Source organism: Erythrolamprus reginae, chromosome 1, assembly GCF_031021105.1.
Source record: "Erythrolamprus reginae isolate rEryReg1 chromosome 1, rEryReg1.hap1, whole genome shotgun sequence".
Taxonomy (NCBI): Eukaryota; Metazoa; Chordata; class Lepidosauria; order Squamata; family Dipsadidae; genus Erythrolamprus; species Erythrolamprus reginae.
Window position 1 is genome coordinate 336,932,124 of NC_091950.1, and position 24,310 is coordinate 336,956,433.

The following is a 24,310-nucleotide window of genomic DNA, read 5'->3' on the forward strand; positions in this document are numbered from 1 at the left end:
GTGACCAGTGCTCTAATGTACACGATACATTGTGAAATCTGGCCAAGACATTCATCCAGGGCACCTGAAAGACCTCACAAATTGCTCTAACAATAATTTGTGCCAGTTCTTTTTTTTTTACTCAAGGAATGTATCTCTACATTTCCTGCAAAGATGACTGTGGTTACTTGGGATTTGATCATTTTATTTTTTTTCATTGTAGTGTTGCCTAAATCTTTTCTCAGCCCATTAATTTTAAAACTTCACATGTCTACAGGAGATAAAAGAAATGTTAAAGCAACAGCTACTCATATCATCCACTTTATGTTTCAAGTAAATTAATGGCTATCTACTAAAACCTAGTCATAGTTTAGGTTTTCACAAAACAGAGAACTATGGCTATATCAGGTAAGCTAAGAATAAGGCACTGTTTCAGACAGTGGTTAAGATGCATTAGGAGCTTTTTATTCTTTCCAACAGAATTCCGGAAAGAAATTATGTAAAGGAACTCAAGAATCTGTCTTAGATGTTTCCTTCTATAGTAGAAAGATAAACAGAATTGGATGGAACTAAATATAGTATGGGAGAACAACTCAAACCATTAAAATTGGGCAAATCAGGACAATAATTATAAAGAAAAAAAAATCTCAAATTCAGCGTATTCCTAGAAGTAAAGCAGCTGGGCACTTATTTATAATATTACTGACTCAAGCTGGAGTGGATCTATATAGAGGGATCTATGATGGATGTCCAAGTGCCGCCTCTATGTTGGTTGAGGCAGGCAGGATCCCCTTGGGTACCATTTGTTGGGGGTCAAGGAAAAGGGAGGGTTTTGCCTTCCCTTTCTGCTCAAGATCCCCATGTAAAATTGGTGGGCCACTGTGTGACACAGAATGCTGGACTCGATGGGCTTTGGCCCGATTCAGCATGGCTCTTCTTATGTTCTGGACTCCCTTAACTACAGGTATAACTGCATTATTTCTACCTTTAAATAAATATGCAAGAAAGGTCAGCAGATAGACAAGTTCAACCGTAGATTATCTAGCTAAATTATTCAAATTGAAAATATTCTTTCCCAACTAGTGTCACTTCAAATCCTAATGAAAATCAAAACAAAACCCCTCTTGTATTTATAGCATTTTCAATCATTTGCAATATGACATCAATATGGATGGCATATTCTCACCTTAAAGAAACCCCCTCCTCTGACCCATTAATCATGATTCCATTGTATATAATTTTCTATCTGAATGTCACTCTGTAGAAAACTTTAGATAAGTTGCTAAATTATGAATAATAAATCAGAATGGCTGTAATTGCAAACAATTCTAAGCCAAAACAAACAAGCACGCAAGATGTTTCAAGATAATAGCCCATCTTATATAACATGCAAAACCATAATGTAATTCATTTAATCTGGGGTTAGCCAATGTGGCTTTTAAAAATATAGTTCACATTTTTGTGCTTTCAGATATATGATAATGCAAATCCGGTGTATGATTTGGGGTTAATTTCTGTCATTCTCATTTAAAAAAATATTTATATTTAATATAATTTAGGCAATGTCCACCAATTTATATTTAATGTTAGTATCTCGTACATGGCATTGGAGGGTATCAACCCAGATTATGTGGCAATCCTCAAATGTTTTTAATGAAGATGTAGTAATGCTTATAAAAGACGAATGGGAATTGTTGATTCAAAGAAATTCTAATTTTCTTAATTCATATGAAACATAGAAGCATAAATCACCACAATAGCTCAGCACTTGGGTTTACATGCAGACAATCCATAACTGGCATTAACAAAGGCTTATTGAAAACTCATAATCATGATTATATAAATTGTATATGATTATATATTTTTTGGCTTTTTATGATTATACCCTTGATATGGGTATAATCATGGGTATAATCATAAAAAGCCAAAAAAAAATAAGTACATTATTGCTTTGTAAGGTACACAATTCCAATTAATAACTAAAATTCAAGAGGGGCTGTTTATCAAAATAGGATGTCAAGTTAATCCAGTAGCTTTAATTACCAAGATATTGCTGTTTATAAACTAAAGTTTATGTGATGTAAGCAAATATAGCAAACTCTGATTAATTCAGTAAAACTTGGTGAAGCAAATGATGGCTTAGAACTCCATATTCCAAAAATCTGTTCCCAAGGACTTGGAGATTTGAAGAGAAGAACAGAATACTGTATTCCATTGCTTGAGAACAAATTATTTATTACATATTGTCCAATGCAGAAATCCTGAATTCTATTTTATTCTCTGCACAGCTAGTAGAGCCCTAGGTGAACTGGTAGAATCTACAGTACTGCCAAGCTTATCAGCATATATACCTGTAGCTGTTTCTCCAACTCCTCTTAACTCCTTATGGCTACAGCCTACTCATTAATTTACAAGTATATCTACTCAGAAAAAAGGGTGCTATACTAGAATGTAAGAGAGTTTTAAAAGGAACTGCCTCACTAGTTTGCCTTCAGGTGAATTGATATTTTAGGACTGGCCATACTCATCAAAATATAGACCAAATAACAGATACTTGGTCTACAGATCAGCCTCCCACTGGCAGCCATCCTCTGTGATCACCCATAAAATGTGTTCTCAAAATTCAAAATTGCCACCAGAAGACATAGTGCCTTATTTTCTGAAATGTAATAAAATGGCTCAGGGAATTACAAAGTTTACATGACTTTATTCATATTATAATTTTGCTTAAAGTTCCATTTATAATAAATATTTCTTAATTTCCATAAAATGTTTTTGGACCTGCACTTCCATTATGATTAGTTTTGGCATACAGTTACAGCTGGGACTGGGATTGATATAAATTGGTGTTGTCATAAACCCAAGATAATACACATGTACTTACAATGGCATATCCGGCATTCCTCATTGTGATCACTAATTGAAAATCATGGGTCATTACTTGACTATCTACCCCAATTGAAACTATTCTGAGCTTGATCCTTCCCATCTCTGAGCCTCATAAATGTAAGGGATTTCCTCCAATTCCCCTCCCCAGCTCCCCCCAAACTCTGCCCTTTGGCTCTCCTGAACCCTTCCTTGTGGAGTGGTAAGCGGCTTCAGAACCCTGCAGTCCCAGGAAGCGTCAACTACTCCAGCCTGCCCAACAAGTGCCATCAAACAGTCTCTTCCACTTCCTAAAAGTGATCTTTTGCCTTCTGCACCCAGCACCCAGCCATTCTGAGTCTTCGGAGAGGGGCGGCATACAAATCAAATCAAATCAAATCAAATAATAAATTAAAATAAATTAAAATAAATTAAAATAAATTAAAAGCACTCCACTGCCTTTGCTGCTGCCATCAGACAGTGTCCCTGTACTACCCCAGGTGCTTCAGCTTCTTCGGATTCGTGTTCATTTCCTTGGCTGCCTTATCTCTAACTTCTATGCATCAACATTTGGCACTCAACTGCCATGGCCAAGCTAGAAGTGGCTCACTGCCCTTGTTGTCTCCTTTTTAGATTTCACTTCTCTGGTGAATGTTTCCTATCTGTGACTCCCTAAGCACCATTTTCGGAAAACTGTGCTGCCTTCAGAGAGTTTTCAGCTTCTGAAGGCAGCACAGATTTACAAAGACAGCACTCTCAGAGAACCACATGTAGGAAAATGTTCATTGGAGAAGATGGGTCAAAAAATAAGACAGGAAAGACAGTGAGGAACTTCTGCTGTACCTGCTGGGTCTAAAAGGTGAACGGCTGGTGCAGAAAAATGAGAAAGAAGGCAGCTGGGCAAATGAATGCCTGCTGGTGTTTGTTCGGTCAGCTGAGGTTCAGCGGGGTATGGCAAACAGCCGCAGAGGCACATGGTTATGGTATTGCTGCTTACTGCCCTGCAAAGCAAAGTAAATGCAACCAGAAAGAGTATACACGGGGGAGGATAGATAGGTAGTACAAGTTGAAGTGCCCCTTCAGCTACAATTGCAGGTAAGCTGCCAAGTGCCTGAATTTTGTTCACGTAACCAAAGAGGTGCTGGAACTTTGGTCACAAATGCCAAAATTTGAGTACTACCTGTAACAATGAAATTTCTCACAACTTTGTTCAGCAAGTGTTTACTATTTTTCACATGTTTGGGAAGACTGCTGTACTGATGTTGTTGTGCTCTGCCAGTGGCCTGCGGAGCTGCCAGCAGTGTCAGACAGCAAGGAGGCTGGGGAGGAATCTAGGCCAGGCCAGGAGTCTGGAGAGTCAGGGATCTAGCCCAGGCCATTTGGGCGATCTGTCCTGACTCCAGAGCCTCCAGAGGCTGACATGAGCGAGGCAGAGGAACAGGGTGAGCCTGCCAGAAGGCAAGAATAGAGGAGAAGGAATATTCAGGAGTAAAGCTTGCAGATAATTGGTTCCTCTCATAAGCTACATAAGTGGAGAGCTTGTCGCAAGAAGCAACTTCGTTCAACTCATTCTAGCTCGGACTCTGTTTTCTGTTTGGCCATGCCAAGTTTCTTGCTAATTGATGTTTGGCAGCTTGTTCAGAAAGATCAAGGTTCATATGCTCATTTGCCTTTCCCCCAAAAGACTGTTGTTGGACTTGTTATAATTGTTTCGGACTTATTATGACTGAGAATGAAAATAATTACCAATCGTTAAAATAAAAGAGGTTTTGGGGATGCTGTTTGTGCTGAATTATTTGATCAGGAAGCCTAGGTCAGAAGAGATAATTCACAGCACTTCAGACTCACGGTTTTAGGATATCTAGGTAACCATTTCTGAAAACAAGAATGGTTCAGCTCTTGGTTTTGAAAAAAAGTACAGTGTTCCCTCGATTTCCGCTGGGGATGCGTTCCGAGACCGCCCGCGAAAGTCGAATTTCCGCGAAGTAGAGATGCGGAAGTAAATACACCATTTTTGGCTACGGACAGTATCACAAGCCATTCCTTAACACTTTAAACCCTTAAATTACCATTTCCCATTCCCCTAACAACCATTTACTCACCATTATTACTGGTACTCACCATTGAATAAGATACTTAGTGATCCTGATATTTATAAACATAATTATTTATTAACAATAATTATTTTGTTTGTTATTTATTTGCAAAAATTATTAGTTTGGTGATGACATATGATGTCATTGGGTGGGAAAAACTGTGGTATAGGGAAAAAAACCATGAAGTATTTTTTAATTAATATTTTTTTGAAAAACCGTGGTATAGGCTATTCGCGAAGTTCGAACCCGCAAAAATCGAGGGAACACTGTAGTATATATTGTCAGTACAATAGCTCTATGTGGAATAAATGTCTGGTAGTCAGAAAGGCTCTTCCCCCAGCAAGCTGCTTTGCATCCATCTTAAAGGTGATTTGTTCACCTCACTTTGTTCTTTCTTTGCTTTAATTTTCAACTGTAGAATACATTTTCTGAAATGAACCAGGGTATTTTCATTTTTTGTTGCCTTGCCCCATACAAATACAATGTTCTTCTGAACTATCTAAGACACATAAAAAAAATAGCTACATTTAGTTATGTCAGTTAGAAGATCAATAATGGTAGTTAGAATAAAAATAGAATTAAAACAAGTAGTTTTTAGGTGCTAATCATAATACAAAAGAAATAAAATCAGAAGCGCAAAACAACATACAGCACAGCATTACAATGACCACCCCAAGCATAATTTAAGGCTGATTAAGAAAGTCTGTTCAGCAGAAACCACGAGCCATGGCCAGAAAAATCCTGAGAAGCCTGCAGAAACAGAAACACCAAATCCCCCCAGCAGCTGGCCAAAACCAGACCTAACGGTGGGTCTGAACTCTTGCTTCAATCCTCAGCAAAAGGGTGTACTGTATCAGGTAAGAACCAAGGCCATTTTCCCTCACATTGAAGGAAGAGTCCAGGATGGGAGATACAAAAGGTAAGGAGTCCACAACGCTGCCAGTTCCGAGATTTGTCTCACAGAAGTGATAACCACCAAGAATGCCATTTTTTGAACTTTTTTATTAAAAAAAAAACAATTACAAACTCTCAGGAAGAAGGGCCTCATAATAAGATACACATGAATAAATTTGAAGCTATACAAGGTGACCTCTCTGATCATGTTTTTAATGAAACATTTTTTGTTTCCATTTTTGTCTATTCATTAAGAGATTAACATCCCACATGCTCTATACTCTATTGCAGGATTTCTCAAATTTGACAATGTTGTGACTCCTTCAAAGTTTGTATGCTAATTCCAGGACATCTGTATATTTCTTTACAAATCAACACAAGTCTAATGCCTCAGATGTAAGCATAGAATACAAATTGTTATGGCCAGGTACAGTCAAAATCAGATGATTTGATTGACTGATTCTCCATTCTCACTTGCCATTTGTTGAACAAGCTTTTAAAAAGTATTTTAAGATACTTAACATTTTACCTCGGAGTCCTACTTTTGCAATCTGTTCCATGGATTGGGGACTCTCTAGCCCAGGGGTAGGTAAAGTTGGTTCTTCTATGACATGTGGACTTCGATTCCCAGAATTCCTAAGCTAGCATGACTGGCTCAGGAATTCTGGTAGTTGAAGTCTACAAGTCATAGAAGAGCCAACTTTGCCTACCCCTGCTCTAGCCAATCAATCCATATTCTGCAGCAATAGAATTCAAATGTGTAAACTTGAAGAGATGGTCTTTGGGCAGCCTTATCCCACCCTTTTATGGAATGGGATGAACTGCAACTTTCAATCTATATGCTCTTCCTTTCTGAAAGAAGTATTGCAGCTCTGCTATAGTAAACTGATATTTTGAATTATAACCCATCTTGTTTTCTGTGACTTTTCCTGGCCTTCTGTGACAGAAGATATTGATGTTCTTAGTAAAGATGTTGTCACGCCAAGCTTCTCACCAAATAGATGGCCTATTGCCTGACTGGCCACATGTTCCTTCTTTAATACTTGCCATCTAACTCTGAGACAGTGGATACAGGCTTGAGAAAGGGGAGGTAAATTTGGTATGACTATATCTATAGCTAAAGAGATTTCTAAAATGAGCAAACTCCTAATAAACAAGCAGAACAGATAGACATTCCACCCATTCCTGCAGTTTATTATGAGGTTTAAAAAAGATGATGAGAAAAGCTATTCAGTCTCTCCTGATTAGAAGGAAATACAGCAGGTGAGCATAAAAAAAGGAAGGAGAAGCTAGAGAAGGAAATGGTATAAGAACTGAAGCAGACAAAAGAGGAATCAATTATTTTAAGCTTACTCATAATGGTTATATAAACATGGAACTGATTAAGGCTGGGAAAAGAATGGTCAACAGTTCATTGATAAACAAGGGCACCAGAATATATATATTTATTAATTGGACTTATATGCCACCCCTCTCCGTGGACTCGGGGTGGCTCACAACTCATATATATATGAGTTCTTTCTTCCCTTTAATAATGAAGATATGTAAAATCTGGGAAAGCTGTTCTGTTGGCTATTTAGTGAGGCACATAGAGCAGTGTTTCCCAACTTTGGCCATTTTCAGGTGTGTGGACTTCAAACCCCAGAATTCCACAGCTAGTATAGCTATTACATATTATACACTCAGAATTGAAATCCCCCAAACCTGGAATTTGCCAAGGCTGTGAAATACTGCTCCAGATTCATTTATGTGGCTTTTGTGAAGTCAACTCTTACAATTTAGTATCTGCATCTTTCTAACTTTATATAACCTCACCAACAGTAGGGATTAATTTTAAATTTTAGTTCTTTGGCATTACAAATTTGAGTGATCTTACTGATAGATGAAATTTAGTCATAACTTGTAAAGATCTTTTATAAACAAAGAAATGTGCAATACAAAAGCTAGATATCAATGATACAATGTATATAGGCTATATTAAATTTAAAATTATATAAAGCATATTACCATATCAATTGAAATACTATTATGGTATTAATAGCATTTTCCCTACAAATGATAATACTTTTCTTATATCTGGCCAAAGATTGCTTCAAAAATTACTTCTGTCATTTTCCCTTAGACACCGGAACTATTTGAATTTTGAAAAATTATAAATAGTAATTTTATAAAGAGTAAATTTAATTTATATTAGTAATTGAATGAATAGTTGCAATCTCAAAAAACCTTATATTTTAAGAACACATTCATAAGAAAGGCAGTTTTTCTTAATTATTGAGGAGTAATGTTTATAAATGTGTAGGAAGTGCAGGTTCATTTTGCACACTGATGCTTTGACCTCAAGAATAGCATCCCACAGCTTGGGGCTCTTTCTTTCTAATCACCATAGCCAAAGATTATAAAAAGCCTTAATAGTAATTTCTGTAAGCATTAAAATGAGATTAAAGAGATATATAAAAAGAACTTATTTTTTAAAAAGTACAAAATTTTCTGATTAAGAAAAATAATGAAAAGACATTAACCAACATGAAATATTTTTTTAAAAATGTTAAACAAAAAGATCTATTTTGCGAGCTATTTCCAGTATACAGGCAAAAATTCATATCAGAAAATGAGTTAAAATGTATATATTGCACCAGCAATATCATCACCATATTGTTGAAATCAGTATAAAAATACTGAAAAATGAATACTTTCTCTTAAACTGCATGCAGAATGACTACATATGATTCATGTATTTTAAGAAAAACATTTCTACATAATGATAAATAAAGATAAATAAGTCCTTACTAACATGTTAAAAAGATGGAGAAAAATATTATAAAGAGAAAAGTGCTTGGAATGACAAAACTTTGGTTTGTTAAACTAAACTTACTAAACTATAATTTAGTAAGAAGAAAAAAAGAAAGCTACAATATCAAAAGCTATACAATAAAAAAATCATATCTACAATGTAATTAGTATTTGAGGGGAGGAAACATGAACTTTTAAAACAAGGAGCATTATACAAGGTATGTCAAACACTGGGAGAGAATTCTATATAACAGTCACAGAAAGGAAAGATTAAAGATAAGAGATATTATGATAGCTTTAGTCAATGCCACAGAGAGGGCGCACACATATAAAAATTTAAGAATGCTTGTATTATTGTCAGTATATGGAATGAAATTAGTGTAATTCACATTCCTGAATTACCCAGATTTTCTGGAATGCCATTATGCCCTGATTTCTCATATTTCTCACCTTTCACATTTTCTTTTTAGATTTAAGAATATGCCAACATGTGTTGAACATATACTTGTGTATTTGTTTTAAAAGCCAACCCAGATTAATATGAAAATGCATTCAAAGAAGTATGAACATGATGTTAGCAGATAGCAAAACCTGATTATTTCTCCTGCTTTTGGATGCTGTTACTTGAAACAACAGAGGAAAAATAGTTGCTATTTGTTTTTAAATAAATTAATGGAAAACTCAATTCTTTTTAGTTAAAAATAGTTATATACTGAAATCTTTGATAGAGTTCAAACATATATTTACAAGATATATAAAAGTACTTGCATTAAGATCCAGCCTTGTAATAGTTTCTGACCCCAGAAGATTTTGGGTAAAAAAATGGAGGATCTGAGACGGCAACACATTAGCTATTTCTGACATAAACTCCTGGCTTGCAATAAGCTTACAAATTGTAGCGTAACCCAACTCCCTCAATTGCCACTCAAGGGCAAGAAACAATCTGGATCAGCCCCAGCAATGTTATTGGGTAGAAATTGACTTTGAGCCGTCACTGAGCATTGCTCAAAGGAGGAAACTGCAGAGTATCATCTCTGATCTGTAAAACAACTTCTAGAAAACCAATAGTACAAAGCCATTCATTAAATCACAAATTTTCATTCATTTCTCAGTTCTCTGGCTGAACCCAATTCTTTATCTCTTCTGATTCAGAAAGTATGCCTAATTTCATATATCTACATATGATATGCTATTGAACTAAACATAGTGGCTGTTTTATGTCATAGATCCTGAGAATGCATTGTGCAAAATCAGTAGTAGTTATGCAAGGTATTCTCTTTTGCATTAATCTTGTCTCCTTAATATAAAGTTATGAAACTGCTGGAAGATTTGGAATTGTGGAGTGATGTGCTATCAGAATACTAATGATGATATTTAACCCTATCATGCTTTGTTATTTAAGAAATCAATGCATACTGTGAACTCTGCTGGGATGCAATACTGGATTACATAAAGATGAAAGTGAGACTTAATCTCACATGGGAAACCTGCCTCACAATTTGCACAAACTCTTGAAAAGTTTGCAACTTGGGAGTGCTCGTTAATCAGTAAGAAAATACCATTGTACAATCTCATTTTTAAAAATGTATTGTTTAATTTTATATTTTATTGTTTATAGACTTTACAACTGAATTATTCTGGCAATTTTGGCATGGTACAGGATTATATGTGTAAGTACATCTTTATCATTGTGTGAAATTATAATATCATTCCAGCACAGACAATTTATCAGTTGTTTTCCAAGTTCAGTTCAAAGCAATGGTCTTAACCTTTAAAACATGAAACAGTGTAGGAGTTGGCAATATGAGGCACCTCTCATATTTTTATGCACATGGCCAATCTCTGCAGAAAAATCCTTGAGCGCAACTTAGATTGCAGAACTTCACCCTGAGTATGTGGGAAAGGGCATTCTTTTGCTTTGTTCTCAAATAATGAAACACTAATTCTTCAGTTTGTAATTTGGAGTCATTATCTTTGTATTTTGGAAGGAAATAAAAGTATTTTTCTAACTGACTTCTTTAAATTGTTAGTAGATAGGATTTTAGGCTGTTTTAGTGTGCGTCTTTCATTATTTTTGTTTTATGTTCATTACATTGCTATTTATTAAAGCAACTTATAAACATTAGTAAGTGAAACTGCGTGAGATACTGTTGTCCTCATCTACAGAATTATAACAATTCAAGAACCAATCACAATATCGTATAGCACTTCAGATAAACATTTGAAGAGAAACTTAAGCAAGAGAAAATGTTTGCTGTGTTAAAAGTTCAGCTGTTATAGAACTTCTATGATTTCAGAACAGGACAAGAGAAGAATGTGGTGATAGGGGTAAATAACCATATCTAAATAAGGATACTGACACAAATGGTCAGCACACACAAAAGCAAATCATTTTGCACATGTGGAAAAAAAGGATGTCCCTACACTTAAATTCTTTCAAAATTGAGCAACTCAATAAAAAGTTAAAATCAAAAGCAAAAAACCCGGTGCTCTAGCCATCCTCGTTAAATACCCGCAATAAGGCTATCCAACTTATTCTACCCAGTTGCCTGAGGAAAAAGCCAGCTCTTTAGAGCCTTCTGGAAAGTTAAAAGGGTGAAAGCTAAAGGCTGCTACAGAAAAGGGACACTTCCTAGATCTCATTGAAAGGTACAATTTAGGGAGAAGGAGGTCTGGAACATGCCCAATCTTAACTAAACTGATGGAGTAGGCAAATACCTTCAGGTCTCAGAAGTGGTCTTGCAAATAACCTGGGCCCATTAGGGACACATGCACTATTCAAGTACTGTATATTTAGAAAATACCATTAATGTCAATAGAAAATATAAGACAGGTTACAACTTTCTCAATATAATAAAGTATGTTATCTACATTCTAATTCTCTCCTATTATATTATGTCACATTTGCTTGACTCACAGCATAGATGAAAGGCAGCCATAGATTAAGAAATTTATAATAGTTTTGATTAGAATATATAACTGTCTTAGTTTTCAGAACTAGAAACAAACTAAGTCATCTGCTCTGATTAAAATACTGTTGCAAAAAATAATTCTTCCTTTTTGCATCAACTTACATTTTTTAAGCTTATGTGTATAACTAGATTTAATTTTCTCTACAATATCCATAATACATTCATTTCTCAACACTTTTCCATAATACATGCCATTCAGCTTTCTCAATGTATTTTTCATAATTTTATCATAGATTGATAAACACAACATATGAATGATGGCTATTTTACTCTTTGTAAAAGGAATAAAGCTTTCTGATTTCTTATAACAGCAACATTCAATTTCAAAATGCATTTAAATTGTATATCATGTAAACTAATTCAGGAAATATGAATTAGTTTTCATTGAATACAATTTAAATAGATTTTCTACCTTGCCCATTAAGAACCAACTTGAATCCAACAAAATTAAAAATTTGTTTAACTTATAATTACTTTTGAGCAAACATTAAAACACACCTGACATTTTAGGAAGGGTTTTTTTAGAAGGGATCAAAGAAATTACTTCAGTGAATTCATGATTCATTTGAAAACAGTGCGCAATTATCCATATGATCCTCAGCAATAAAAGCAGAGAATTTTAGCAATAGAACCAAGTAACGGGAAAAAAATTAAAAGGAGATCCACAAAACCTGTCACATTTTAACATTACTTATAGAAAACTACACGATTTCAATAAATTTGTACATCTTTCTGAAATGTATTTTGTACTGCTGTACTTAATCTGAATACTTGCATAGACATACAAAACCTAAAGATAGTTCACTGAAGTAAGAAGAGAAAATCAGAACTCTGAACAAATAAGGATAGGGAGAGGAAAGAAATAACATCATTTTCATCTCAATACTTTCTCTTCTGGTACTTGTTTGTTGCTCAACATAGACTAAGATAAGCTTCTCATCTCATTCAGCCACATATTTATCACACGTTCTTAGCTTTTATTATTCTAAGAATGAATGTAAACATACACTACTTTCAAAAACAAAGATAATCCATAAAGTTGCAGCAGAAGAATAAATGTGCAACTACTTCCAAATGTACTAGTTCATTTTGTTTTTGGAGGCGAAGGGCAGTGGAGACAGAAACAGAAAATGAAACTAATTAATGAAGTAGTTTGTGAACTACATGGAATAGTTGTATTTGTTACCCTTCAACCTATTATTAGCAGATCACTTTGACTAGATGACTTGAAATAATTATTTCTATCTACAGAACTCTCAATATTACTCTCAATACAGAACTTCCAGTAGGCCCGTTGGGCCATTTTTCACCATCCACAGGCTCCAGAGGCTTTCCTGAAGCCTGGAAAGGGTGAAAATAGTCTCCTCCCTGCCTTCTGGAAGGTCGAAAAGCAGCTGGCCAGAACACACATGCACGCTGGAGCTGACATAAGACAATGCTTCACGTGCCCTTAGATATGGCTCCACATGCCACCCGTGGCACGCATGCTATAGGTTCGCCATCATGAAGCTAGGAAATATGCTAAAATTAAACTAAATTCTAATTTGTTTCTCTTTAGGGTAAATTCTAGTTCTTATGTATACATACTGTCCTCCCCGAAGAGGACCAAATGAACATAACCAGATACAGTACAAAGTAGATAGGGATTCTGAAATGTTGAAGCATTAATGTCTGCAGGTATGCTTTGAATGCAATATTCTTTCAATATCAAATTTCCTTAAGTGACCTTAAGGGGGTTTTTTTACCTTTTGCTGCCAGAAATTAGAGTAATTTGAATGGTTGGATAATTCACTAGTAGCTGGGTATTCACTATTTGCAAAGTTGTAATGCTAGGATGTGACCAAGATTCTGGGACAACTCTTACATTCTATTGACACATAATATAAACAAAAAGTTATCATATCCAAGAGCAGCAGTGATTTTTTTTATTTATCTGGAAGCTGATAGCCAAAAGAACAGGGTTAGCTAAGCAGAACTTATTTAGTGATGAAAATAAAATAACAAGGTTTTATGTAAGCTTAAAAGACCATTAACACAGCAGAACAGTACCTATTTATAATTTTAATCCAAGGAAGAGCATTTATTTTTTTACTTTATATATTCTGAAAACTATATTCATTCCACTGTCTCCGATTTAATATTATTTTAGCTATATTAATTAGGATGATAGGTCCAATTCACACACTATACAAAATTAGGGACAAAGAAATCCAGGTTAAATCTCCACTCATGCTCAAGGTTCACTGAATAATCTCCAGCTAGTCATTATGTAAGTATGCTATCCAACAAGCACATAATTGCCAGGATAAAATAGTAAGAAAAAAACAAGTACATCAACTTTCTGTCATTGAAAGAGAAGTCAGACAGTAAGATAAACAAACTGAGAAATCTCCCCCAATCCTCCAGTTCAGCTGTGGCCAAGATTACAGAAATTAGTTCATTTATGCTTCCAAACACAAGAGATGCCGATTCAAACAAGAGCATCAAAGTGCCGAGACTAGCAATAGTACAAATACTATTCTGCTATAAAAATCCACAGTGGTATACAAAAAAAACCCCAGTCTGGGGGATAATTAAAATGCACCTCATTCCTTAAACAATCACATTCAATATTTATAACCTTTTGCTATTTATAATTATAAAGTTTCTAATTTTTTTAAAAAATATACCACAAAGCCACTTGTTGAAGTGGCCACATCAGTCTCATATACCCCACAATCTGAATTATAACCTACATTTGTAACATTCATTTGATGCATATTCAATAATCTGATAAATATAACTACTGTACTTTAACTGTAATCTTAATTTCTGAACAACATAAATTTTATCCTAAAGCAGTCTTAAATTTCCATAAACAATGAAAGTTCTATAGTTAAATGAACAGGCATTACACTAAAAATATTCATTTGTTTTCCTTGTTATTGCAAACAACTTTGATACTAATTTCAGAACGAATACCATATAGAAAAAAGAATAATTATGAAGCTTAATAGCTGAAAATAGCCATACTTGTATGAAACATTTAATATGTTATTCCTAGAGTTTCCGGCACAGCTGATGTGTTATTGCAGCTACCCATGTCTCTCAAGAAAAGCCTTCCATAACAGATGAAGTAATTTACAATATTTAATAACAAAGATGGTAGACAGGGCTTATCAATTGCAGTATTATACAATGTTTCATTTTCAGTTTTTCAAAAATGTCTTCAGCAGGCTATATTTATTTTATTTATTCAATTTTTATGCCGCCCTTCTCCTTAAACTCAGGGCGGCTTACAACATGTTAGCAATAGCACTTTTTAACATAATGCCCTCACAATCCAGGTCCTCATTTTACCCACCTCGGAAGGATAGAAGGCTGAAACTTTGCTACAGTTTTTTTAAAAACGATATTCAAGATCAGTATTCTACACCAGATTCTGTACTTGTAGTTTAAAAATAGGGAACAGATTTCTTTTTCATCCCATTTACTTTTAAGATTCTGATCACCAACTGTCAGTGCCTTTCAAATAACAGACACATAGACAAATACTGTATGTACTTGCTTTAAAAAACACACAAAAAAACATTATCTACAGCTGGCAGCAATATTTATGCAGTGTATCTTTTTAAAGATAACTTCCGGAAACTCAAAATAATTACTTCAATTTGATTCCAGAACAAAAAAAAATACAATACACCTATCTTTTAATTTCAATAAAGGAAAACAAAACAAGGTAAAGAATCCTCCCTTTTCCTCCGGCAAGCTATCAGTTCTGGCCTAAGCAGCCATGTCCTAAATCCCCTTTGAAAAAGGTGTTGCAGAAGAGAAAGTACTCCAGCACGTTGAATTTACACACAGAGAGCAAGAGTACACAAAAACAAAAAATTGAAAAAGTCATACATACACACACACACACACACATGACTTTTTCAATTTTGTGTGTATATGTGTGTGTGCGTGTAAATATACATATACACACACATATTAGTGCCTGAAAGCTAAAAGGAGAGAAATAATCCGCAATCTGGAACTGGAAACGGCTACAATACCCACACCAGGGACTGGAGCTCAGAGAAACACAGAACCCTCCGCGACGCCCCATTTCTTTTCCCCTCCCCTCCCACAAGAGAGATTTTTACCTTCATGATGAACTCAGGCTGCAGCAGAAAAATCCGAAAAAAGCCAATGTGCTGCCAAGGCTGGACCTGAAATTTAAAACAAAGCACTGAGCCACAGCACCATCCCCTTCTTTTCTTTCCCCCCTTTTTTTTCAACGGGGCGCACACGGCAAGTGCTGGGAGGGGGCCGTTTTTTGCAGGAACCTCTCCCCCCCCCCCAATTCCAGCCTACCTCGCCCTCCTCTTTACAGTTCCCTTTCTCTTTCGCCGCCTCTCCGCTCCAGCCCACAAAAAAAAGAAAAAAGAAAAGCCGCTGCTCTCACCCCCGCGGCTGCCTTTTCCCCCCCTCGCCCGCTGCCTTTGACGCCATTTCTGTCAGAGCAGAAACTTGCCACAACAACAACCGCTTCTTAACAAACCGTCCACCCCCACCCACCCCGCTCTCGCTCCGCTTCCCTCCATGCAAAAGCGACTCTCCGGGCACCGCCACAGAGGGCACACAAGCTCTCTTCCATCGTCGGCTGACGGGGAGCGGTCTTTATTTCACACACACCACTCGAAGAAACTGTGGCTAAGTAAAGCGGAGGGGGGGAGGTCAATAGGGGTCCAGCTCGGACTGAGGTGTTTTCTCTCGCCCAGGCGGGCGCGTGCACGGCCACACACACACACACATATCCCTGCGGGAGGGGAGGCTTCTCCATTGTACTAAGGAGAAGAAGCGGAGATTGGAGGGGGGGCTATATAAAGCTTGCCCTTCTCCTCCCCTTCGCTGCATCCCGACGGCGGCTCCCAGCTCTTTTCCCGCAAACCGGCCCCTCTTCGCTCCCCCCCCCATCCTCCCCCCCCCCCGCCGGGCTGATTCGGCGGTCGGAGTTTCAGCAACAGCCGCAGCTCGGGGCTCCTCCAGCCGAGCCAGACTGGAAGCCGGAAAAGCGACGCTCGCGGGCGGCGGATGGGGAGCGCTTCCCTTCCAAAGCCGGCCGCGGTACTCCCCGCTTGCTCCTCCTCCTCCTCCCAGACTCGGAGGTCCCGCTTTTCCCGGGAAGCTGAAGCGACGAGCGCCGCCGCCTCAAAGCAGTAGAAAAACAACAATCCCGAAAGCGAGTCGCTCGCTCGCTCGCTTCTCCTCCGATCTTCCCCCCCGCCGCCGAAGGGCTTCGGCCTTCCCCGGGGGAGCTGGGCGAAACGCCCAGGGCCGGAGCCCCGCTGCCTCTTCCCTGGGGCAACGTTACCTTTTGTTCCACGGCTGTCGCCCGCTCGCTGGTCCCCCCAAACCTGCCGAGGGTGGAAGGGGGGGGAGCGAGGAGGACGGAGCCTCCTCTCGACGCCGGGCCCAATCGCCCGGCCCCCGCTCCCGCCTCCGTCCCTCCAGCGATCGCCGACCCGGCTCTGGGACAGGGAGGGCTCGCCAAGAGGAGGCTTCTCCCTCCCGTCCGAACCCCGGTGGCGACGGCGACGGCGACAGCAGCGGCTCAGCTCCAAGCTGTTCCGTCCCCTCCCCCCCGATCCGACGCCTGATTGACGCATCGACGCCCTCCCCCTGCCCGCCTTGCTTGCTTCGCATTGGCGGGCCGTCCGAGCGGCCCGCCTACTAGCCCTCGCCATTAGCCGCTGCCTCAGAAACGCTGATGTAATTCCCACTCCAGTTCTATGGAAACAGAGACTCGGCTTCGTAGCGCCTTCTGGGTAGCATGGTTTTGTCCCGCCCATTTGCCGCAGTCTATGAGGGAATTTTTCTTCGCCGCTAACTACAGCTCCCGAGATGCCTCGCGAGGACGAAGAGGAGAATGAGAAAATGGAGGGAGAGGGAGAGGGACGAAGAGGGCTTTCTCGAAACGGGAGGAGGGGAGGAGCTCGCGCCTGCGCCAACAGGCCCCGGTGGCGCATTTTCCCTCCATCGGGCGGAGGAGCCGTCTGGGGAAGGGGAGGGGTTTGCGCTTCTCTCGAGTTGAGTTGAGGCGGTCCGAGGAGTGGCTGAGGCCGGTGAGCAAAGCCGAAGAGGCCGCGGTAGGTTGAAGCCGCTGAATCACGCTCTACTACTGGTTTCCTCCGTTCGCTTCCAGAGCGTCTTGTAGTCGAGCGACGGGTCCTTCCCCCCCACTCGCTCTATTTGCTGTCCAGTCTCTTCTGGCTCCAGTAGAAGAGGCCGGCGGTCCTCCATGAGAGAAGTCACCCCCTTGGTAAACAGCCGGGGAGGGTGTGGGCTCGCTCGCTTGCCTTCTCTTCCTCTTTCGGTGTTTTCGCTTGAGGTGGCAGGAAAAGGGGACGGTTCTGCTGTGCAAATATGACTGCCGTCTTCCCGGGCTCGGTGCATGCAGCTTGTTCTCAATGTTAATGTTAATGTCTCTCTTAAATTAAGAGGGTTTGGGGTTTCTTTTGCCTCTTCCTTTGTCAGTTTGATTGTTTCATAGATGTTGCGGGAGGCGTAAGCGATTTTATTTTTGGGCTATAATGTTGGTTAGGTATAATTAATGAATTGTGTCTTGCTGGACTCTTTCACGTTTTTAAATTGTAAGATAATGGTGCTTCATTGTGAAAGGGTTAGGTAAAGTCTGTATCTTGTCTAAAGTTTTTGTTAATTGTAAAAAACAGCAGACGAGGAAGATGTATTTGAAAAAAAACAAAAAACAAATAAATAGTAGGGTTGAGCACTTTAATTAAGGATGTACTGTCAAATTCTTGAGCAAGCTTGAAATTTTATTTCAGCACTCAAATGTCAAATTTATTTAAGATCTCAGTATTTTAATAAATTAAATTGATACTGTTTCATTTATACAAACTAGTATGGAGTTTGTGAAATAAGTTTTAAAAGAATAGTAACAAATCATGAAGCTTTGAAAGTAGAATACTGGTAGTCCTCACTTTCCACCCCAAACTGAGCCCAAATTTTTTATTGGTAAACAAAACAGTTGTTAAATGATTTTACCCCATTTTACAACCTTTCTTTCCATAGTTCAGTGAATCACTACAGTGAAGTTAGCAACACCATTATTAAATGATTGTAGGTTCCTCGCATGACTTTGCTTGTCAGAAGGTAGCAAAATGTGATTACATATCCCTGGGACTCTGAATCATCATAAAAACGAGTCAATTGCCAAGCATCCGAATTTTGATCATGGGAATGCTGCAATTGTCTTCAGTGTGAAAATAAATCACTTTTTTCAGTGCCACTGTAACTTTGAACGGTTTCTAAATGAACTGGTGTAAATTGAGGGCAACCTGTACTGTAGCTTCCATTTGGCTCCCAATTGCTACAGGGAGCAGTGCAGTATTGTATATAAGTGTACCTTTTCCTTTTCCAGTTTGATAGTTTTGTTTTGAGTGCTCAACCAAATTTACTATTCCATGAAGAACTACAGTTCAAATCCTGCTGAAATTTCTCAAGTCTCAATTAGTTTATAAGTAATGCAGCCTCACCCTTGTACTGGGCTCATCACGTGTTAATGTATAGTTCACTTAATTTTGGCTTACAATGTTTTTGTGAATTCTATATTAGGTATTTTACTTTAGTGTGCATTTATATGAGTTGAGACTGTTATCAGTGCATTCAGTTTTTCATTTTAATACATGGATATCAATGTTTTGTGAATTTAGAGTAGACTGTCATTTACAGTTAAAATGCTGCTGCAGTATAAAATATCCTCTTTATTGTATATAAAATTAAAAGTATTGTAAAACAAATTATATCTTAGGAAACAACTAGTTAGGTGCTAGACAATCAATAGTCTAATTGGCCATATTATGAGTGCAGATTCTGTATTTAAATTGAGACAAATTGTTTTAGTGCATATCACCTGCAGTGCAGTAAAAAACCTTTAGAGAGAAGGAAAAAAGAGATAAACTCAGACAAGTAGTCTATTAAATATTTGAGAATGTTAAGTGTCCTATATGCAGTACTTCAGTCTGAATAATGGGGCATTATTTATTAGACTTATTAGTTATATAAATATTTTTCTGAGTAATATGGTGATTGGCTGATCTTGAATAGTGTATTTAATGGTTACTTGAAATGACATCATACTTTAAAGAAGTACCTGCCACTTCTACATTGGCACAGTATGACATTTCCTGTTGTTTCTCCTACATCAAATGTTATTACTGCAGTTGTGTATATTTTAAGACTTTCTTTCTTTTTCTTTCTTTCTCAGATTATAAGGCATTGTTTCGGAAACACATTTTAAAATGGAAGAACTACAAGATTCATCCAAGAGAATTCTTTTAGAGCCATACAACTATCTGCTTCAGCTCCCTGGTAATAGATTATTGTTTGAATTATAGTGATGTATGAAAGTAATATATACATTGAGATAGCCATAGCAATATCTTGGGCCTGTGAGCTATGCATTTTTCATTTATTCCCCAAATCAGCTTTTACTTTGTTCCCATTGGTACCTAAACTTCATTTTGTAGTCTTCTGTTTCCAATTTACATAGCCTTATTCTGCAATGATATTCCTCTTAACATATAAAGTAGGATTTATTTTAACAATGATTTGAGCAAATCAGTCTATCTTGCAGATGAGCAAGTTAATAGTGATTGAATCAATTTTTTTAGTCAAATATAGAAAAGTTTCTGGGTTAAGTAATAGTAACAAACATGGGATAAAATAGTTTTTTTTTAAAAAAAGTTTCTTTTTACAGATCACTTATATATGGTAAGCAAAAATTAGATTGCTTTGTTGCAGTTTATGAACTTAGCCTAATACGAAATGTTTTTCATTTAAGTATAAACTGTGCAAGTTGATTCTTATCTTGTAATAAATTATGGCTTAGTGGAATATGTGAATCCACCCATTGGGTTTTACATAAGCCTATACTAGAGTCAAGATTATGGATTAAATACTAATCTCGTTTTAAATATTATGGGATGCATGCTAATCTTTCACTTAAGATCACTGACACATCACTGTTTGTGTGTATTTGGAGAGAAAAGGGGCAATTCAAAAAGTGTTTTTAAGACTGGAATTTAATTTTTAATTTACACTTTGTCTATTATGTAGCAAAATAAGAGAAAATTTCCTGTTTAGGATAGAGCTAATATATGAATATAATTTTAAGCTTTATTATGGTTATTAGCTAATAGTTTGGTACACACATCACTATGCAAAACCATAAAATTGTTGCATTTATCATTAAATATATACAAACTTTATTTTTTGTGATCTACCAAACAAAAGAAATGGATGAAGGAAGCAGCAAGGGATTGAAATTGCTCTTTCAGTGCTTGTTTTTTCTTACGAGGACAAGCCCCAAGAATATAAAGATGTAAAAAAAGAAAAACAGAACAATTTTTAAACTCAAGTGTTAACCAGTTTGCTTTTAAGATCTTAATTTTTTTAGTCAGCAAGATATAAGAATATTTAACTGTTTAAAATCTGTCTCGTATTTCAAATTGTAGTTTTACAAATTTCTATGTGAAGTCAGATTTTTCTCTCCTATGTGCTTTTTATAGCATCCTGAAAAGTTCTTGAAAGCTTATTTTTTGATTTGTGAATTTGTCCTAACAAAAATTATTCTTGATGAAGTTAAAACTGATATAGGAGAAAAATTCCCGTCCATCCTCCTGGAAAGTTCCAGATAATAAAGCTCAGTACAGTACCAGGCATATTTATTTTTTTTAAAGTCTTCCTACTGTAAGATTTTCTGGTAAGCCCAGATACAGGATCCAATTTCAGCTTTCTGGCAGCACTGTTTAGGAATAGGAAATAGTGTACCAATATTATGCTAATGAAATATGCTAATTACAATTCTTTCGCTAGTATTAAGAATTGCAGCTGTCTTGTGTAAAGTTCTGCTGAGTGAACAAAGGCCAGTGGGGATGATTCACAATATAATAAAGTGCGGTCTGTAAATAAACTGGTAGTTCATCTGCCTAAGCCTTTATTCTAAAAATGTCAAACTCATTCGGTATGACATTATCAGTTCTAATTGTCTAAAATTATGTTAAAATTAACTGTCACAGAATGCTTATAGATGGTGTTACAATTATAATTATACAATTATAATTGTATGAAATATTTCCAAAATATTCATGTTTTTGCTCAGGCTTTGATTGAAAACTGTATCTACCTTATTCATTTAATATCTTTCCTATAGCTTATTACAAATAGATTATGTAGAATGAAAATGTATAGTATTATCTATGTACTTTTTAAAATCATAGGTAAACAGGTCAGAACTAAACTTTCCCAAGCCTTTAATCACTGGTTGAATGTTCCAGAAGACAAACTACAGGTGAGTTGTATAAGTTAAATTGATTAACAGTTAATAGTTTTAAACACAGCAAAGGAAAATATAATTACTTTTTTCTTGTTCTGTTTGTATCTAAATATTTAAACTAAAGTTACTGCAATAGTGTAGCATATTGACCTTCGGTGGTGGCAAGATATTGTGCTCTCTGCCACTGCTTCAGATTGTGATATACTTGCAACAAAATGTTGTTAGCAAGGGAAAGAACAGTTTCGGCTTTCCAAACATTTTTATTTTGTGCTGTTAATGTAATACCTAAATGAGTGAGGACTACATTGATAATTGTTGGGCATATTTGTTCATCATGGTCAAATATCTCTTGAAACAAATCCCCTACTTTGCACTCTAATTTGTACTAATGAGGGAGGCAGTTTAGTCGATTGATTTATTGATTGATTGATTTATTTATTTATTTATTTATTTATTTATTTGACTTCTATGCCACCCAATCCCAAAGGAATCAGTTTCCCCACACACATCATAGCCTATTTGTCCCTCAAATATATGGGTATGATATGTGGCCATGAGAAAATTGCTTATATCAAATCAAATATATTTCTGTTGCTTCTATAAGCAATATGATGAAAGAGTGTTGTTGAAGAGCACATCAACCATGCCAAGCCAAAGCATTCATTTCTTGATTGCTGTTTTCAAACGTTTTAAATACTTTAATCATAACACTCAACGTTACGTATATGTTGTAATATCATAAACATTAATTCTGTAATCGGGTGTATTATGCTTGACATCTATATGTATATACATTATATCACCTGTTTCCATTTATGAGTTATTGTGCATATAGAGGTCATCCATCACTAATTATATTGCGTCTCTACACAAATATATAGAAATAGAGACACTAGGGTGCATGGTCCCAGTGGGAATGACAGAGTTAGTAAAATGGAATTAAAAGCTAATTAGCAGAGAGAATTGGTATATTGCAAGAAATGAAAATAAAAATAATCAAGGAATCTATAGAAGAATAATAGCAATATAAAAGTTTGTTTTATCTTTTTTATTAGATCATAATTGAAGTTACAGAAATGTTGCACAATGCAAGTTTGCTTATAGATGACATAGAAGACAATTCAAAGCTACGACGTGGTTTTCCAGTGGCCCACAGCATTTATGGAATACCATCTGTGATAAACTGTGCAAACTTTGTATACTTCCTTGGTCTACAAAAGGTGTTAACATTTGATCATCCAGATGCTGTAAAAGTATTCACCCGCCAATTACTTGAACTCCACAAGGGCCAAGGCCTGGATATTTACTGGAGAGATACATATACCTGTCCTACAGAAGAAGAATATAAAGCCATGGTTCTGCAAAAGACAGGTGGCCTTTTTGGACTAGCCGTGGGCCTCATGCAGTTATTTTCAAATTATAAAAATGATCTGAAACCACTCCTTAACACTCTTGGGCTCTTCTTTCAAATTAGAGATGATTATGCAAATTTACACTCCAAAGAATATAGTGAAAACAAAAGCTTTTGTGAAGACCTAACTGAAGGGAAGTTCTCATTCCCAACTATTCATGCAATATGGTCCAGGCCGGAGAGCACACAGGTTCAAAATATTCTGCGACAGAGAACTGAAAATGTGGATATAAAAAAATACTGTGTACATTACCTTGAGAATGTGGGATCCTTTGAATATACCCGGAAAACACTTGAAGAACTTGAATCTGAAGCCTATAAACTAATTGAATCACTTGGGGGCAACCCTGAACTTACAGCATTAATTAAATATTTAAGTAAAATGTTCAGGGACGATGAAAACTAAGTTATCAATTGAATGTTTTTACAAATAATTTTTAAAGGATCAAGAAAAGTTAAATTTGTTTTACAGTATCTAATTGCTCATATTAATTGTGCTGAAACTGATCATAAGGGGTAACTGGAGATCTGTGCATATAGTATACTACTTTTAAATTTTCAGTTGCTTATACAAAATCATGTGATAAAGGTCAATTAAAATAGCTTCAAAATCTCTTCAATTATTTTGATTTCCAATCCGTTTCATTATAACGTAATTCTGATTGTATGACATATCAAAACTAGTACAATATGATCTAATTTTTAATGAGAGAATAATCTCAAAAGAAGGCTAAAGGAGGCAGTACCCAAAACCATAATACAACATTAAAGGCTTTTGACAGAGTTCCAATTGCTAAAGCAAAATACAGGTAGTCCTCATTTACTGATCGCTCGTTCAGTAACAATTCAAAGATATGATGCAATTAAAGGAATTTTATATCCTGTCCTCAAAGCAGAAGCTGTCACAGCATCCCTGCAATCATGACTTGGGTGCTTGGCAATGTGCACTTATGATGTTTGTTGACAGGGTGGATAAAAA

General features: G+C 36.8%; 2 protein-coding genes across 6 annotated transcripts in view; one reads left to right on the forward strand and one right to left on the reverse strand.

The window, feature by feature from the left end:
- The window catches only part of ARID4B (AT-rich interaction domain 4B), a 100,259-nt gene extending 82,939 nt beyond the window's left edge, over positions 1 to 17,320 (reverse strand). For both annotated transcript variants that reach the window (XM_070734001.1, XM_070734000.1), the window contains exons 1-2: positions 16,935 to 17,320; positions 15,724 to 15,789 (exon numbers count right to left, since the gene is read on the reverse strand). In XM_070734001.1, the coding sequence (XP_070590102.1) occupies positions 15,724 to 15,729 (6 nt within the window). In that variant the 5' untranslated portion in view covers positions 15,730 to 15,789; positions 16,935 to 17,320. The remainder of the gene's footprint in view (positions 1 to 15,723; positions 15,790 to 16,934) is intronic.
- A 153-nt stretch (positions 17,321 to 17,473) lies between these two features.
- On the forward strand, positions 17,474 to 23,951 carry GGPS1 (geranylgeranyl diphosphate synthase 1). Of its 4 annotated transcripts, none has more exons than XM_070734003.1 (4): positions 17,474 to 17,882; positions 19,851 to 19,954; positions 21,865 to 21,935; positions 22,976 to 23,951. In XM_070734003.1, exons 2-4 carry the CDS (start codon positions 19,885 to 19,887, stop codon positions 23,735 to 23,737), a joined length of 903 nt encoding a protein of 300 aa, XP_070590104.1. In that variant the 5' UTR covers positions 17,474 to 17,882; positions 19,851 to 19,884; the 3' UTR covers positions 23,738 to 23,951. The 4 variants fall into 4 exon arrangements, with proteins under 4 accessions (XP_070590104.1, XP_070590103.1, XP_070590105.1 ...); XM_070734002.1 differs by having other exon boundaries at positions 17,474 to 17,709; XM_070734004.1 differs by having other exon boundaries at positions 17,480 to 17,709; positions 20,943 to 21,935.
- The last annotated feature ends 359 nt before the right edge of the window (positions 23,952 to 24,310 follow it).